The 14,209-nt window shown below is 42.9% G+C and overlaps 1 protein-coding gene across 5 annotated transcripts in view; it reads right to left on the bottom strand.

Annotated features, from left to right (window-relative positions):
• The window catches only part of SCML2 (Scm polycomb group protein like 2), a 70,912-nt gene that overhangs the window by 35,238 nt on the left and 21,465 nt on the right, over positions 1–14,209 (bottom strand). The window contains exons 1-4 of one of the 5 annotated variants that reach the window (XM_069971235.1): positions 14,074–14,099; positions 13,425–13,539; positions 3,939–4,009; positions 1,112–1,346 (exon numbers count right to left, since the gene is read on the bottom strand). In XM_069971235.1, the coding sequence (XP_069827336.1) occupies positions 1,112–1,346; positions 3,939–4,009; positions 13,425–13,452 (334 nt within the window). In that variant the 5' untranslated portion in view covers positions 13,453–13,539; positions 14,074–14,099. Of the gene's footprint in view, positions 1–1,111; positions 1,347–3,938; positions 4,010–13,424; positions 13,540–14,073; positions 14,100–14,209 lie in introns of those variants that run through there. The other 4 variants (XM_069971234.1, XM_069971236.1, XM_069971238.1 and 1 more) reach the window with 4 other exon arrangements.

Here is a 14,209-nt window from a genome sequence, read left to right as displayed (position 1 = left end):
ATGCAGGATATGGATTTGATAACTAGCTATAAATTATAATAATGCAATAAAAATTCCTACAATGCGGTTAATGCACGCGATGCGATTAAAACCGCATGGGACTAATGCAGGGCCCTTGCAAGTCGCAGTGCTTTATTACTACTGTATTTAAACCGAGTCAGTTATCACTGTTCTGTTTCTCAGTTCAATATAGGTTGCAACACTTAGTAGCGCTTGTTAGCGTTTTCACAGAAAAAATATGTTTAAAAATTCGGTGGAAATCCACCTCTTACCGGTCCAGGGACTCTTATTGCATTATTATAATTTATAACTAGTTATCAAATCCATATCCTGCATTATATTATTTGCAACCTATGAGATATATATACAGGGATTTATATGTAAGTGTGTAGTTATTTACATGATTAGTTGTCTATATGTTTTTATAAATTTTATTTTGATTTAGATAAAGTGCTCTATATATATATATATATATATATATATATTTACTTGTGATTTAATTATACCTTGAGATGTATAGTTGTCTCAAAAATATCACATTAGGGGTATTGCTAGAGAGCCTACTAAATATACAAAGGATAAAAGCGCTATAAGCCTGGGAATGGAGCGATTTTAAGGAACATATATTTGTTAACAATGGTTTGAATTTTTTAAAAGCCATCAGATATATAACATATATAACTTTTATTGTATCGTTATAATCGTAACAACTTGAGGAACATATATAACATGTCAGTTTTACCATAGGGCGAATGGCGTAAATGCAAAACTCCCCGAAATCAAAACAAGTTCGTTTTTTTTTTTCAATTTGACAGCGCAAATGATTTTTTTCCGGTTTCGCAGCCTATTTTATGGAAAAATAATGCCTGTCATTGCAAAGTACAATTGGTTTCGCAAAAAATAAGGGCTCATATGGGTCTCTAGGAAAAAATGCAAGGGCTATGGACTTTTAAACATAAAATGGAAAAAGCAAAAGCGCAAAAACGAAAATTGGCTTTGACCTTAAGGGGTTAAATAAAACCGATCAGCCTCTCATACCTGATTATCGTCAAACAGATTTCACCCAACCACTATGAGACTATATCCTTTCATTGTAGGAACCAAATCTTACCCAGGGGTGGCTGCAGCATATCTCCCATTTTCTCACATGTACCAATTTGCTGGATGTCAGAGGCGTCCACCAGCCTCCAGAAGTCATTTTTATCATCACTTCCATCCAATCGTAAGCGCAAGCGAGCTCCAGAGATTCCAACGACAGTGGCTATACAAACGGAGGTAACATTTCGAGGGTCATGAGCTTCCACTTTCATGCCAATTTTAAACTCATTACTGGGTGGGTTCCTAGACTACAAAGAACATAATATAAAATCCTGGTTTAAACTGCAACAAAATATAACACGCAACTTTAAAACAGCATAAAAGTATAGCATTTCCATAAACCGTCCAGGGGGTTCATGTGAGGTCTAATCCTGGGTATTCATCTACCATTCCCACCAGTAGGACATCCTATTTTGTGGCAGATGCTCTTTAAAGGGGTTATCTAGTGCTATAAAAACTTGGCCACTTTCTTCCAGAGACAGCACCACTCTTGTCTCCAATTCAGGTCTGTTTTGCCGTTAAGCTCCATTCATTTCAATAGAACTGAGTTGCCATGTTTTTCTAGCTCTGGATAACCCCTTTAATTCTGATATTAACTTCTGCATGCATTTTACTTATTAGTATGGGGCTCAAGGGATACTAGTTCTCCTTGAAGAGAGAGTCATAAAGATGTGTGGTTTGGGAATCCTGGTAAAAAAAAGGATATGCAAAGTAGCCCTCTTACACCCCCTTAAAAAGGTGGCTTCTCCTTTAACTTAGAGCTTCGCTCCAACTAGGAGTCTTAGGAAAGGACTAGTGATTTATGCCAAGCCACAAATCTCTCCAAAAGGAAAGACTACCTGCAGACAGCTATTCCTGGATTATTTCTCCCCATCAGTACAGAGGTGCTGGTTGGCTGAGAAGAGTCCTACTGTCATAGGACTAGTAACCCTTTAGTCCCATGATAACAGACCTCTCAGCCAGCCACCACCCTGCTCTAGAATGATGAAGGGCAATAAAAAACAGAATCAGCTGTCTACAGATGGGGATTCTTTCCTTGTGGAGATATTTGTGGCTTAGCATTTATCCCTAGTCATGTCCTAAGACTCCTAGGTGGAGTGAAGCTCTGACTTGAAGATAGTGTAAGAGAGCTACCACTTAATAGTATAAAATAAAACCTGGACTAGGACAGAGAACAGCATATTTTTGTTAGTTTCAGATTTTTATCAACTATATAGATTTGGTATCACAATTATCACACCGACATGTAGAATAAAGAAGCCTATGACTTTCACTGCATAATGAAAAGCACAAAGGGGAGACTTTCAAACTTTGGAAAATTGTGTTTGCCCCCTCCCACATTTCATCGTACAGTTATCTTTTTTTCGGTCTGCAGCAATAACATGGGGAAAAAAGAAAAAAAAAGTACAATCTGCCTGTCAAAAAAGAAGCCCTTATATGGTTCAGTTGGTGGGAAAATAAGATACAACTTTTAGAAGCAAAGGAGAAAAAAGTTAATAAACACAAATAGAAACTGGCTGTGTCCTTTAAGAGGACCCATCAGCATGGATTTGCCTACTAAGATCAGCCCACATGCAGATAGGTCACCTAAATAAGATACTTTTTAATTTTAAATTGTCTTTCCGCTCCAGCGCTGAGATATAGAGGTATTATTTAATATGCAAATGAGCTGGAAATACCCAAGAAGGTGTTCCTCAGGCCACATGAGCCCAGCTCAGTATGGTCCGTATGTCTGAAAATATGCTTCTTTCAGACCTTGCCTTTTTCTTGTGTGGGGAAGTCAAGCGTAATTACCGTATGCCACCAGAGCGGCACATTCGCAATGAAATTGTCTCCTCCCAGCAGACTGTCTCCTTAACGCTTGTGGGGGAAGACATCTTTTATGCCATATGCTGGTGTGCCAGGAGACGCGGCGCCAAGAAATTATTCACAAAATAACACACATTACAAAGTTATACAACTTTGTAATGTATGTTATGTATGTGAATGGCCCCCTTCCACGTGTTCCCAGAACCCGGGACCCGGAAGTGTAGTGCATTATACATACCAGATTCGTGTCGACCCCCGTCCGCCATCTTCTGACACTATGTAATCTCCGGGAGGCCGGCCAACCCGCTCCTGCTGTCCCTTATGCCGGCCCCCCTCTGCTGCATCATAACTGTGCTCTGCCGCGATTGGCTGAGTATAACTGTGCTCAGCCAATCGCGGCTGAGCAGCTGATGACGTGTGCCGCCGCATCAGCTGCTCAGCCGCAATTAGCTGAGCATAACTGTGCATAGCATAGCATAGTTATGACGCGGCAGAGGGGGGCCGGCATGAGGGATGGCAGGAGCGGGTCGGCCAGCCTCCCAAAGATTACATCACTGTCAGAAGATGGCGGACAGGGGTCGACACGAATTAAATATGTATAATGCACCACACTTCCGGGTCCACAGATGGGGGTCGGGGAACACGGGGAAGGGGGCCATTAACATACATAACATACATTACAAAGTTGTATAACTTTGTAATGTGTGTTATTTTGTGAATAATTTCTTAGCGCCGCACTACCCCTTTAAAAAAAATTATAATAATAAAAAAATTAAAAAAAATTAGCTGTACTGAGCTGGGCTCTTGCAGCTTGTGGGGCATCTTCCTGTGCACTTGTTTGCATATGGATAAAACAGCTACATATCGGCGAGTGAGCGGACAGTCAATGAAACAAAGGTATGCAGCAGATCCTAAATAGGAGACCTACCTGCACATCGAGTTACTTCTTACTTTAGTAACACAGGAATTCAAAAACTGTGATTTTATACATTTAATACAGGAGTTCTGTAGTCACTGGGAGAATAGCGTACCTGTCTGAAGTAGTGAGAAGGAGCAGCAACTGAACCAGTTTCCTTCAAATATTCATCCCAGTTGAACTGTTCTGAAAAATAAATCAGAGTTAAAGGGGTATTCCCATCTCAACTAAAAAACTTGTAGGGCTCATCAAGTCAAACCCTTTTGTAAATACATTCATTTACCACATTTGCCTCCTACTCCCACACCAGCCCTACAACTGCTTTTAGAGCAGAGCGGTGTTCTGTAACCTAGAAAGCAAGCTGTCAACAATAGGAGGAATAGAGCAGCATACCAGGAGAAGGAGGCAAGCTTGCTGAATTATTGTATTTGTGACAATGACTATGAGTACAGCACTAAAACAATCAGACCTGACTGATGGAGAATATTTTTCCTGCAGTCAGAACAAGTACAGGACTGCTTTCATACCAACTTAAAGGGAACCTGTCACCCCCCATGAGCAATATTGTAATAGGACACTGGCCCTATTAGATAAAGGTGTTTGGGGAAAAGTTGTCGGTCACTATTTGGCAGCTTGTTTCTGATGTGGAAGAGTCCATTGTGTGAGGGGAGATCTGTGCTGTTCTCTTCCTGGATGCTGGATGACTGTATATTAACAGCAGTGTAATATGAAGATATTCTGTGTAATATAAAAAAGGAGGAGAAGACATAAGTAATGGAGCAGTAACCTCTGTCCTCAATGTAGGGTTTTTTCTCTGGGAGAAGATTGGGTGTTTTTCTTCAGTGTTCTATGGCTGCAGCTGTGTGCGTGTATGAGTGTGTGCGCTATGGCCGGAGCAGGGTGTGCGTGTGCTATAGCCGCAGCAGGGTGTGCGTGCGCTATGGCTGCAGTAGGCTGTCTGTACGTGTATACTATTGCTGCAGCAGGGTGTGTGTATGCTATGAACTGAACACCTATAAACCCATCCGATATGCAAATGAACAAAAATATCAAATGAATTGGTACAAGAAAACTTTATTGGAAAATATCGCAACAATAATAGGGACAAGAAAAAATATAAAAACAAACAAAGACCTGGGAGGTGGGAGACCAAGCATGAGGAAAAGGTATATGTTTACAAAATAAAGTGCAGGTGCATATCTTGGATGCTCATAAATTTGCCATATACAGCCTGGTTATAAGCATATTATAAAGTGCAAGTGCTCAAACATGACCAAAAACATAGGCTGCATAGCTCAATAAAGCACAGTATAGGCAAGTGCACATAAACAACATTACCCAGGGATATAGTTCCCAAAGCCTCAGGCCTCCCACCTCACACTCCTCCAACGTCGTTTCGCTATTCGCTTCTTCAGGGAGTGATGAGGGGGAGACCAGGAGGATGTTATATAGTACTATATACTATACTATATAACATACTATATAACATCCTCCTGGTCTCCCCCTCATCACTCCCTGAAGAAGCGAATAGCGAAACGACGTTGGAGGAGTGTGAGGTGGGAGGCCTGAGGCTTTGGGAACTATATCCCTGGGTAATGTTGTTTATGTGCACTTGCCTATACTGTGCTTTATTGAGCTATGCAGCCTATGTTTTTGGTTATGTTTGAGCACTTGCACTTTATAATATGCTTATAACCAGGCTGTATATGTCAAATTTATGAGTATCCAAGATATGCACCTGCACTTTATTTTGTAAACATATACCTTTTCCTCATGCTTGGTCTCCCACCTCCCAGGTCTTTGTTTGTTTTTATATTTTTTCTTGTCCCTATTATTATTGCGATATTTTCCAATAAAGTTTTCTTGTACCAATTCATTTGATATTTTTGTTCATTTGCATATCGGATGGGTTTATAGGTGTTCAGTTCTATCTTAGTACCATTCGGTTATTTCTCCCCCCCCCCTATCTTTTTTTGGGGTATAGGACGGTTATCACAGAATCCAGAATCTATAGGTGTTTTCTGTGTGTATGCTATGGCTGCAGCAGGGTGTGTGTATACTATGGCTGCAGCAGGGTGTGTTCGTGTGCTATGGCTGCAGCAGGTTGTGTGTGTGTGTATGTGTGCTATTGCTGCAGCAGGCTGTGTGTGTGTGTATGTGTGCTATTGCTGCAGCAGGCTGTGTGTGTGTGTGTGTGTGTGAGAGTGAGGCAGAAGTTTAAGGGGTATTCTGGGCAACAGTGAAAAATCCAAGAGGAACATCACTATGTGTGACCCCTCTCTATCACTATGTGTGACCCCTCTCTATCACTATGTGTGACCTCTCTCTATCACTATGTGTGACCCCTCTCTATCACTATGTGTGACCCCTCTCTATCACAGGGATCTGTCATTGTTAGCAGTGTTTCTGTGTTTATGGTGAATATTTAGTTAGAAAGATAGAAGATTGTCAGCAGGAAAAGACCACTTGCTCCATCTAGTCTAGTTGTGAGTAGTTCAGGACATGGAGGCTGGAGACTGGCTGCATCCACTGCACACACAGGAGAAGCTGCTTTATATTTTTCCTTATTCCCTCAGAAGTTGCCCCAGGATCATGTAGGACATTAGGGAGAAGCTGCTGAGCCAGTGTGATAAATAACTCCCCTGGTATATTACCGGCCATTTATGAAGGAGCAGGAGTCGGAGTGGGAATTGGAGTCTGTCCTGATAAGATTCAGGAGTGGGAGCTGCAGCTTACCGACTCCACAGCCCTGGCGCTATCACTCTCTGCTGTCGCTTACTGCAAAGCGTCATTATGAATATTCGTAAGGAGACATGTTGCAGGAGCGGGCAGGAAGAGAGATTCACTGAGGGCTACAGGACTGCCCCAAATGCAACAAACTTCCTCATTTACATTAGAAGAAAAATAGTTTTATCAGTAATGGAGAAGTAGACTTTAAATACAGCTATGCTCGTTCTCGCCATCCTCTGACCTAATAGAATCTAGCAGCAGGTTTGATCCCTCTAACCTGCTGCTAGATTCACTTTAAATGCTATGGGTAGAATAAATCCATTTGTGACAATTCACTAATTAATTTGTGGAATAGTTCAATACATAGAATAAAACCAGTCTAGAGAATAGTTACCCCCCCCCCCCTCATTCTGTCTGATGGCATATATAATAAATAAAAGGGATTATCCAGCAAAAATCTTTTAATTTATTTATTTTTTCAAATCGCCTTGTTTCAGAAAGTTATATAGGTTTGTAAATTACTTCTATTTGAAAATCTCAAGTCTTCCCATACTTATCAGCTGCTGTATATCCTGTCAGAAATTGTGTTTTCTTTCCAGTCTGACGCAGTGCTATCTGCTGCCACCTCTGTCCGAGACAGGAACTGTCCAGAGCAGCAGCAAATCCCCATATAAAACCTCTCCTGCTCTGGACAGGTCCTGAGATTTTTAAATAGAAGTAAACTACAAGTCTATATAACTTTCTGAAACCAGTTAATTTGAAAGAAAAGATTTTTGCTGAATTACCCCTTTAAAATATCTGTCAGAGTAAGCATATTGATAGGAAGAAATAGGTTTTATGCCTGTATAGTAAATAGAGATGAGCGAACCGGGTTCCAGTCGATCCGAACCCAAACATTCGGCGGGGGCTGCTGAACTTGTACAAAGCTCTAAGGTTGTCTGGGAAACATGGATACAGCCAATGACTATATCCATGTTTTCCACATAGCCTTAGGGCTTTATCCAACTTCAGCAGCCACCGCTAATCAAATGCAGAATGTTTAGGTTCGGATCAACTCGAGCATGCTCCAGGTTCGCTCATCTCTAGTAGTAAAGTATTGTAGAAATGGTGGAGGGTGTGAGGCATAAAACATATCAGGAAAGACTGTTTGAATCTAAATAGTCTGGAGGAAAGAAGAGAAAGGGGGGGGACATGATCGAAACCTTTAAGTATCTTAAAGGAACAAATAAGGTTCAGGAGATAAGTGTTTTTAGTAAAAAAAAAAAAAAACTCATCTTAAGAGCAAGAGGACACAGTGAGAGGTTAGTTGGGGGAAAGATCAGAAGCAACGTGAGAAAATAATACTTTACTGAAAAAGTAGTAGATGCTTGGAACAAACTTCCAGCAGATGTGGTTGGTAAATCTACAATAACAGAATTTAAACCTGTCTGGGAAGAACATATATCTGTCCTAAGATAGTAAGAAGGGAAATACTAAAAGGGCAGACTAGATGGACCCAGTGGTCTTACACATCCTCTGTATTATACAGTAACAACAGCATACATCTATAATACAGACATGGAGAGAAACAACAGCATACATCTATAGGCATCTCTGTAGATTGCCATTCTATTAATTGACTAGGTAGGTCAGAAGTTGGCCCACTTTAGGTCAACTCCATCTTATTTGCCATAACGTCTTCATAGTTCTTTAACCCCTTAACGACATCGGGCGTAAATTTACGCCCTCGCGCCCTGGTACTTAACGCATCAGGGCGTAAATTTACGCCCGATGTTTCCCCGATCGCTGTGTGTTCGCACACAGCGATCGGGGAAGATGGCCTGCTATAATGTATAGCAGGCCATCTTAGATTCTCGGCACGGGGGGTGGTTAACACCCCCCGTGCTTACGATCGCCGCTATTGGCTGATCAATTCAGATCAGCCAATAGCGGCGATCGGAACCTTTCCGGGTCATCGGTGACCCGATAACCCGGAAAAAAAATGGCGGTCGGTGCTGTCAGAGGACGGCACCGAACGCCATTACTGTAAAAAGTAATGGTGGTCACGGTGCCACCGGCCCGATCGCCGTGAATGGCCGGCCGGTACCAGCCGGCCGTTCACGGTGATCGGGCCGTTGGCATGGCGATCAGAGTCCACAAAAATAGTAAATACCTGCTCTGGACCCCTCAGCTAGGTAGCTGAGGGGTCCAGAGCAGGTATTTGTACATTACTCACCTGTCCCGGGGTCCTGATCGGCGTCTTCCGGGTTCGCGGCGTCCTCCGTCTTTCCATCGGGTCTTCGGCTATTTCCGGCGGTCCCCATCGGCTTTTTTCGGCTCCAGCCTCGTCTTTTTCCGGATTTTGCGCTCTGCTGCCCTCTAGCGGCTGATATGTGTAATACACTTATCAGCAGCTACAGGGATGTTCAGAATGTAGAAAAAGTTTTTTCTTTTTTTCCAATTTTTTTTTTTCTATTTTCCGCACCCTATCGCCGCTGAGTGTTGATCAGCATCGCACGAAAGTGCGCTGCTAATCAGCAACTCCTCCTATTTGGCGTAGGGTGTTTTTTTTCTATATTCTACTGCCACGGTCTGCTGATAAGTGCCGCACAAAAGTGCGGCATTTATCAGCAACTCCTTTGTTGGCGTAGGTTTTTTTTTTATACTTACTGTAAAAAAACACTACATTACACCACACTACATTGAATAAAGTTTGACACTACACCACTACATACCCCATATACCAATCCCCGTATAAAGATGGCCCCCAGGGTGTTTTCGGCGTCGGACGCATACGTTATTATTGCCTCCGACACTGAAACAGCCAGTGAGGATGAATGGGGGGGATCCTTCTTTCCTCCATTCATCCTCATCATCCAGTGACGTGTCTGGGGGTAGCGTAGCGTACGCTGCCTCCCAGACACGTCTTTTCCGCCAGTACCGTCCCAATAAGAGATGACGGTATGGCGTGAAATTCTACAAACTCTGTGAGAGTACCTCAGGGTACACTTACAGATTTAGGGTACGTGCACACTGCGGAATGACGAAGGATAACCCTTTGTGCATTCCGCAGCTGGCACCCACCGGCGGACTGATGCAGGCGCGCGTCTCCCCCTGTGTCATAGACTCCATGTTATGCACAGGCAGATTCCATCGTCCATCCAAAGAATGAACACGTTGGACGGAGAGAGGAATCCGCCCGTGCATAGAATGGAGTCTATGACACGGACGGAGATGCGCGCCCGTATCAGTCCGCCGGTGGGTGCCAGCTGCGGAAAGCACAAAGGGTTATCCTTCGCCATTCCGCAGTGTGCATGTACCCTTAGAGTGTATGAAGGAAGGGACACCCAAATCCAGCCCCCAGATGCCCCCCCCATCCTCGGAGTTAGTGGGGAGATCGTCCGGGAACTGATCTTCCCTCTGCTGGATAAAGGTTACCACCTGTACGGGGATAACTTTTATACCAGCACCCCCTCTTCCGGTCCCTCGCTGCCTGAGCTACTGTAGCTTGCAGCACGATCCGAACATATCAGAAGCAGTAATAGAGCCCTAATATTAAGCGGCCATGGAGCGGACCCAGCGCTTCTGGATATGAAGGACCCCGTATCGCACCAGGACAACATTTTCCAGGTGACGTCCCCCACACTGGAGAACAGGAGACCCCAGAAGAAGTGCAGAGTGTGGCGTAACGGGGGATCAGGAAGGTCACTATTTTCCAGTGTGACACCTGTCCTGATCACCCCGGCCTCTGCATACTGGATCGCTTCAAGGCGTACCACACGTCATTGGGGTTCTACATTATCTAAATTCTGTCCCTTATTCCTATTTCAGGGGTCACGTTGATCCAGGGATTATTCTGATTGCCAATATGGAGTCGGGAAGGAATTTTTCCCCTGTGATGAGGCTACTGTCGTCTGCCTCACGAGGGTTTTTTGCCTTCCTCTGGATCAACACAGGTTGAATTTGATGGACACCTGTCATTTTCAACCTTATAAACTAATAATTGGCCTAATACCCCCCAAATAAATTAGAATTGTCCCTTTTCCCCAGCTAAGTAGGTATGGCCGCCATTCGCATTAGATAATGCCATGATGCAATTATAAACCCTCTGTGCTGCCAGAGCAGTAGAAACCCCCCACAAGTGACCCCATTCTGGAAACTACACCCCATAAGGAATCTAACAAGGGGGGCAGCGGAAATATGGCCCCCTGGTGACGGCCACATTTGGGATGTGAAAATGAAAAAAATGGTATTTTTTATTTTCTCGGCACATGTTCTATGTAAGTGCCCGTCACCAGTGGGGTCCATATGCTCACTGCACCCCTTGTTAGATTCCTTATGGGGTGTAGTTTCCAGAATGGGGTCACTTGTCAGGGGTTTCTACTGTCCTGGCAGCACAGGAGCTTTGTAATTGCGACATGGCCTCCATCCTCCATTCCAGCCTCTAAATGGCGCTCTGTCCCTTTGGTGGCTTGCCCTGTGCCCATATGGCACATTATGTCCACATGTGGGGTATTTTCGTACTCAGGGGAAACTACCCTACACGTTTTGTGTTCATTTTCTTTTTTAACCCCTTGTGGAAATGGAAAAAATCAAGGCTAGACCAACATTTAGTGTAATTTTTGTAAAATTTTTACTCTAAATCATTAATCTTGTCATGATTTTTTCATTTTCACAAGGGGCTAAAAGACAAAAAAAACGCTAGATGTGTAGCGCAATTTCCCCTGAGTACAGAAATACCCCATATGTGGACATAAAGCGCCATGCGGGTGCAGGGTAAGCCTCCGAAGGGAAGGAGCGCCATTTGGTTTTTGAAGGCTGGATTTGAATGGAATGGATTTCGAGGGGCCATGTTGCATTCAAAAGGCCCCTGTGTTGCCAAGACAGTTGAAACCCCCCACAAGTGACCCCATTATGGAAACTACACCCCTCAGGGAATGTAACAAGGGGTGTAGTGAGCATATGAACCCCACTGGTGACGGGCACAAATGTGGAGTGAAAATGAAATATTACATTTTTTTACACTATAATGTTGGTTTAGCCTTGAATTTATCATTTTCACAAGGGGTAAAAAACAAAATGTGTAGAGCAATTCCCCCTGAGTCCGTAAATACCCCACATGTGGACATAAAGCGCCATGTGGGCGCAGGGCAAGCCTCCGAAGGGAAGGAGCGCCATTTGGATTTTGGAGGTTGGATTTGGCTAGAATGGATGATGAACGCCATGTCGCATTTACAGAGCCCTCGTGCTGCCAAAACACTGGAACCCCCCCACAAGTGACCCCATTCTGTAAACTACACCCCTCAAGGAATCTAACAAGGGGTGCAGTGAGGATATTGACCCCTTGATGACGGCCACATTTGTGTCTTGAAAGTGAAAAAATGAAAATATTCCCTTTCACGTCACATTGTTTCACATTTGTGCCCGTCACCAGTGGGGTCCATATGCTCACTGAACCCCTTGTTAGATTCCTTGAGGGGTGTAGTTTCCAGAATGGGGTCACTTGTGGGGGGTTTCCAGTGTCTTGGCAGCACGAGGGCTCTGTAAATGCGACATGGCCCTTGAAATCCTTTCCAGTGAAATTCAGCTTCCAAAAGCCAATTGGCGCTTCTTCCCTTTGAAGGCTCGTCCTGCGCCCCCTTGGCGCTTTATCGCCACATGTGGGGTAATTCCGTACTCGGGAGAAACTGCGCTACACATTTTGTGTCTTTTTTTCCTCTTATCCCTTTAAGAAAGTGAAAAATTGAAGGCTAGAACAACGTTTTAGTGTAAAAAATAAATTTTTCTTTTTTCACGCCATATTGTTCGGAAAATCTGTGAAGCACCTGTGGGGTCCAGATGCTCACCGCACCCCTTGTTACATTCCTTGAGGGGTCTAGTTTTCTAAATGGTGTCCCTTTAGAGGTGTTTTTTAGGTTTTGGCACCCCAGAGCCTCTGCCAACCTGAAGTGGTACGGATATATATAACGGAGCCATTGAAATTCACTAGGCGCTCCCTTATATCTGAGGCTTGTGGTTGTGTCAAATAGCGCAATAGGGCCACATATGGGGTATTTCTATAAACTGCAGAAATGGGGCAATAATTATTGGGGTGCATTTCTCTGGTAATAGGTTTATAATTATGAAAAATATTGGATTACAATAAAATCTCTGCACAGAAAATTAAAATTTTCTAATTTCTTACACACTTAGCTTTTATTTCTGTGACTCCCCTAAAGGGTTAAAAAACTTTCTGGATGTGCTTTTGCAGAGTGTGGGGGGGTGCAGTTTCTGAAATGGGGTGCTTTGTGGGGCTTTCTAACATACAGGCCCCTCAAATACACTTTAAACCTGAACAGGTCCCTAAAAATATCTGATTTTGAAATTTTACTGAAAATTTGGAAATTTGCTGCTAATGTTTTAAGCTTCCTATTGTCTAAAAAAAATGAAAGATCGTTTAATAAATGCCGCCACCATAAAGTAGACATGTTGCTAATGCTATTTAATATATAATTTATGTGGTATAACCACTTTCTGTATAAGCAAAAAAAGTTTCAAAGTTGGAACAATGCATTTTTTCACAATTTTTCACATTATTTGGGGTCTTTTCATAAAGATTCGTTATGAGTATCGACTCCATTTTACCAGAAATGTGAAGTACAATATGTCACGAGAAAACAATCTCAGAATCAGCCGGATAGGTAAAAGCATCCCGAAGTTATTAATGAATAAAGTGACACTGGTCATATTCATAAAATTTGTCTCTGTCATTTAGGCCATTTCAGGCTCTGTCCTTAAGGGGTTAAATCTATCTTCACCGGCTACACGAGTGTTTGTAGTGGCATAGTAAGCAAAATGTGTCCAGTGACTGTTAAAGAAAGCTGCCTATAACCAAGGCCAGACATGGGAGTACCTTTCGTTCTTTTTGTTGTAGTCTTCATTGTGAATGATGCTCCTCACACAAAGCCGTCCGGAAAGAAGCTGTTTTATGTTTTAATGGCTCTCTGTTCTCTCTCCGTTTTAGCTTTCTAGAAAAGAAAAAAGGATTGTGCAATTAAAACAAAACAAAATCAAGTCATTACAGGAGGTGGAAATCTCCAGAGGAATAGTCTAGCTTACTATAAGCTTCCTGTCCCCTTTTCTTGACGCAGTATATGGCTTTCTGCTAATAAAACAGCCCATTTGTTATTTTGTGGGCTTCACAATAAGCCATGGCTACAGGTTCCCACAGGCCACTTGGGTGTGAACTAAAAGACCACTGACTGCTGCCAGAAATCAGTGCCCCATGGCGATACTCACCTGCAAACTGCACTTCCAGCTGAGTACATAAAACAATGACAAATACTGTATATAGTACCAAGTACATTGCCTTTTTGAAAAATGGAGCACTTCATGTTAAAAAATTGCTATATATATATATATATATATATATATACACACACACAAACACACAGCTTTCTATGCGCAGACAAGTCACTATCATTTCCACATGAAATACACATATTTCTTTCACTTCATATACAACAGCGGGCAGACTTTTCTACACGAAGAATTCTTTCCACCTTAAATGCAGTTCTCCGCCTGTTTATTTGGCACATATTGACTTGGCCAAACCGTCTATCATACAGAACCAGAACGGGTGACGACTAGAGATAACTTCTGCTGCCACATATGGGAGCTTGCTGATGCCGTACGTTA

The sequence above is a fragment of the Dendropsophus ebraccatus genome, chromosome 5 (genome assembly GCF_027789765.1).
Source record: "Dendropsophus ebraccatus isolate aDenEbr1 chromosome 5, aDenEbr1.pat, whole genome shotgun sequence".
In the NCBI taxonomy this organism is placed as follows: Eukaryota; Metazoa; Chordata; class Amphibia; order Anura; family Hylidae; genus Dendropsophus; species Dendropsophus ebraccatus.
This window is presented reverse-complemented; position numbering and strand designations above follow the sequence as displayed.